We start from the raw sequence: 4,195 nt of genomic DNA on the forward strand, positions 1-4,195 counted from the left end.
ACTAGACCCCACTCCCCACCCACAGCCAGAGATAGAACCCAGGAGTCTTGGCTCCCAGCCCCCCCTGCTCTAACCACTAGACCCCACTCCCCACCCACAGCCAGAGATAGAACCCAGGAGTCCTGACTCCCAGCCCCCCCTGCTCTAACCACTAGCCCCCACTCACCACCCACAGCCAGAGATAGAACCCAGGAGTCTTGGCTCCCAGCCCCCCCTACTCAAATCATTAGACCCCACTCCCCACCCACAGCCAGAGATAGAACCCAGGAGTCCTGGCTCCCAGCCCCCCCTGCTCTAACCATTAGACCCCACTCCCCACCCACAGCTAGAGGTAGAACCCAGGCGTCCTGACTCCCAGCCCCCCTCTGCTCTAACCACTAGACCTCACTCACACGTGCAAAGGGCCTGGCAGTTGCCCAGGCTCTGAGTTTTCCCAGCAGAGTGTCAGGGGTGGGGCAGGGTGAAGCAGCCCCCTGGCCCCATGCTGTGGCATGCAGGGGCCTCTGTAGCCGGGCTCCCCCCGTACCTGTCAGCAGGGCACTGTGGGTGCCAGCCGGCCTGCGCACCCAGTCCAGGGATGCCGCCTTTGAGCTGCTGCACTCCTCGGCCCACTCCACCAGATACTCCATGGGCTCCCCTTCCAGAGGGTCCTTGCTGGGCTCCCAGGTAACGAGGAGATCCTGCCCGTGCACGGCCGCAGCCCGGACCCCCGCCGGGGCAGGCAGATCTGGGGGAAGCCACAGGATCCATCACTGGGCGTTCTCTGGGTCCCCCCTGCGCCAGGTTAGGGATGCTGCAGGAATAGGACTCGGGGCCTTTCCCCTCTAGGGGGCGCCGGCCCTGATTCAGCCCAGGGTGGGGGCACTGGCTGGCTGCGGGGGGGCAGGGAATGGGGCACAGGGCCTTTCCCCTCTAGGGGGCGCTGGCTCCCAGGGGACAGTCTGGCTCAGTGGGCAGGGAACGGGCCCCCACGCGGTCGTACCCTGCCGCTCCAAGCTGAGGTTGGCAGGCTGCGTCCGCCCGACGTGGTTGTTTGCCGAGATCCAGACGTGGGTGGTTCTGGAGGGGAGGCTCACGTTGCAGCAGCCGGCCTCCAGGCTCACGGAGCTGTTGCCGCCGTTCCGGAAGGCCAGGCTGTAGCTCCGAATGACTCCCCTGGCTGCTTCAGAATTGAGCGGCTGGTCGGGAATCCAGCAAAGGGTTAATGCAAATGGATGAGTATCCCACCCCCACCACCCCCCCGCCCTCCAGATGGGGTCGCCCCTTGTGCTTGCCAACGCTAGGTCCCCGGTGCCTGGGAATAACCTGGGCCACCTCTGCAATGCAGCCACCTCTGGGGTGGAACGTGGCCACTGCTTAGCAGCTGCATGGACACACGGCTCATCGGTTTAGGACAGGAAGTGGAGGCTACGGGCGTGTCCAGGAGGGAAAGCCAATCAGAATTTGGCCAGGGCACCGGGGGGCACGCGCCTAGTCATGTGACAGCGGAGTTTATCCAATCGGCTGGGACCTCCGGCACCAATGGGAAGATTCTGCTGTACTCCACCCCTTTGTTTCCGCAGTGATGGGCCCGCGCAGGTCTCACCTTCCACAGCAGCAGCAGGCTGGGCTCTCCGGACTCAGGGGGGCTGGCCACTCGCCACACGTCCACCAGGCCCAGCGGGGCTAAGGGCAACAGAGAGGGGCCGGGGCATCCGAGACGAAACTGGGGTCACTCCAGGGCAGGGAGAGTGTACAGGGCCCGACAGGAGCTCTCCGGAGCCAGGAAAGCACCGGGCCCCTTTCCCAAGAGGGGTGTTCCCCTGACTGCCCGGGGCAGGACAGGCCTTTGCATTTAGCATTGCTGGGAGACCTTTTCCAGGGCTGGGAACAGAACCCCGGAGTCCTGACTTCCAGCCCCCTGCTCCAGCCACTAGATCCCCCACCCCACCCCATCCCAGAGCTGGGATAGAACCCAGGAGTCCTGACTGTTGCTGACTGACTACACCACGTGTGACCCTCCCGCGCAGGGCAGGCGTTTTGCTCCGGTTGGCTCAGGCCCATGCGTACCAGCCTCGGGGGTCTGGAAGGTCTGGGACGGGCTCCAGTCGCTCCAGAAGCCCTTCCGGTCCCCAGGGATGCAGCGAGCCTGCACCTCATAGGCCGTGAAAGGCTCCAGGCTGGAGAACTCGTAGATGTTGGGCTCAACATCCTCCTCATGAACCTGCCAGGGAGAACGGCACAGAGAGAGAGATGGGGCCCCAGGGCTCTGGGGCCCCATCTCGCAGGGGAGAGGGCTGGGAGGGGAGCGGGGTCCAGTGGTCAGAGCAGGGGCTGGGAGTCAGGACTCCTGGGTTCTGTCCCCAGCTCTGGAAGGGGAGCAGGGTCTAATGCTCCACGGGTAGACCCCTGAACTGACACGGTGACCTTTGGCCTGTACGCCGGCTCCACCCTAGCCAGCGAGACTCCGATGCAGCAGGAATTCGGCAGCGGCCAGGGCATCCCAATTTAAGGGGTAGATGGGCCGGAGCGTAACTAGGAATCAGCACCTGTCGTTCTACAGCTGCCCCCAGTCAGCAGAAGGTGTAACAGGCCCTGCTATGTTATGGGCAGGATTTGAACCCAGGACTCTGTAGCACCAGAATGCAGCCCTCCATTACTTGAGCTGAAGGAGGAGCTCTGTTATCTAGCAGCAGTAGTAGGCTGCTATCCCAGAGGAAGCCCTGTCTCTCAACACCCCCCCACCTCCGCACATTTTGCAATCCTGCCACGCAGACTCACCCTGGTCCAGTTGGGGGTCCCAGACACCCGGTAGCGAAGGTGGCAGGCCAGATCCAGGGAGAAATGCTGGGGCCATTGGGGGTTTGTCCAGGTCACAGTGACCACAGGGGTCACGTCCACTAGGCTCAGTACAGGGGGATCCGGCTTCACTGGAACCAACACAGTGGATAAAGGGAAAGTAGGACCCAAAAGTCCTGGCTCCCAGGTCTAACCACTGGGACACACTCTCCTCCCACAATTGGGATAGAACCCAGCCCCCACCTGCTCTAACCACTAGACCCCCCCTCCCTACAACTGGGAATAGAACCCAGGAGTCCTGGCTCCCAGCCTCACCCCCACCCAATCTAACCACTGCACCCAGCCTGGCTGTGAAACAGCTGCTCCAGGTCTAGAGGATTTTAAATGAAAAACATCTAGAAGAAATCAACACAAATTCCCAGTGGGGCCCAACAGCCTCTCCCCCATCTCCCAATCCCCCCCTTTGCTCCTAGGGGCAGGGGAGGAGCTGGGCTGCTTCTGGGTTACCTATCTCGTGCGGGGTCAGAGTTAGCCTTGGTGTGATCTGGGTCCCGTCACCAGCCTCCACCCACACGGCATAGTTCTCATTGTGCGTCAGGCTGCTTCTTCCAATCACCACCCAGCTCTGTCCGGCGGGGGCCTGGGAACTTCGCGTCTGGTTGCGTTTGCTGGCAGATGAACCCAGGGAATAAACCGATGAGTCGGCACATCCGACAGGAAGACAGCCCAGGAGTCCTGGCTCCCAGACCTCCCACTGCTCTAACCTCGAGGCCCCCCACCCCTCCCAGGGCCGGGAATAGAACCCAGGAGTCCTGGCTCCCAGCTCATGCTCTAGCCACTGCACCCCACTCCCCTCCCAGAGCTGGGGGTTAAAGCTGAGGAGATGTTCGGGGCACTTGAGGCTGGCTGAGCAGTGGGTGGGGTCCTGGGCTCCCTCCCCCCCGGGCAGGGGTTATACTCACAACTTCAGGCTCTGGTAGTGGAGGGTGTAAGTGGTGTTAGCCTCAGGGCCGGTCCTGCTGGGCCACGTGCAATTCATGCCCCTGCTGGGGCCCATCTGGTAACACATCAGCCCCGTGGGTTCCTCTGGGTCACCTGCACCCAAGCACACGTCAACCTGCAGCTGTCTGGGGAGGCCGGGGGCTTGGACGCTTCCATCCAGCCCGAGCGGGACTGGCCCCAGGGGTCCTGGGCCTAACTGCTGGGTCATATCCAACAACCTGCCTCCTAGACCCTTCTCCTCCCCTGCCCAGAGCCGGGAACGGAACCCAGGAGTCCTGACTCGCAGTGCCCCCCGTCTAACCACTCGCTCCCCCCCCCCCCCCAGAGCCGGGAACGGAACCCAGGCGTCCTGACTCCCAGTGCCCCCCGTCTAGCCACTAGCTCCCGCTCTCCCCCCAGAGCCGGGAACGGAACC

The 4,195-nt window shown here is 63.1% G+C and overlaps 1 protein-coding gene across 1 annotated transcript; it reads right to left on the minus strand.

Moving 5' to 3' along the window:
• Positions 1-526: 526 nt before the first annotated feature.
• Positions 527-3,873, minus strand: LOC113408952 (interleukin-27 receptor subunit alpha-like; the record flags this gene model as incomplete). Its single annotated transcript, XM_026662439.2, has 7 exons — positions 527-727; positions 983-1,178; positions 1,586-1,665; positions 2,050-2,203; positions 2,761-2,909; positions 3,286-3,446; positions 3,741-3,873. Coding segments are annotated over 7 exons (1,074 nt in total), but the record flags the coding sequence as incomplete, so codon positions are not given.
• Positions 3,874-4,195: the final 322 nt, after the last annotated feature.

Source organism: Terrapene carolina, unplaced genomic scaffold, assembly GCF_002925995.2.
Source record: "Terrapene carolina triunguis isolate 2854851 unplaced genomic scaffold, T_m_triunguis-2.0 Scaffold27523, whole genome shotgun sequence".
NCBI lineage: Eukaryota > Metazoa > Chordata > Testudines > Emydidae > Terrapene > Terrapene triunguis.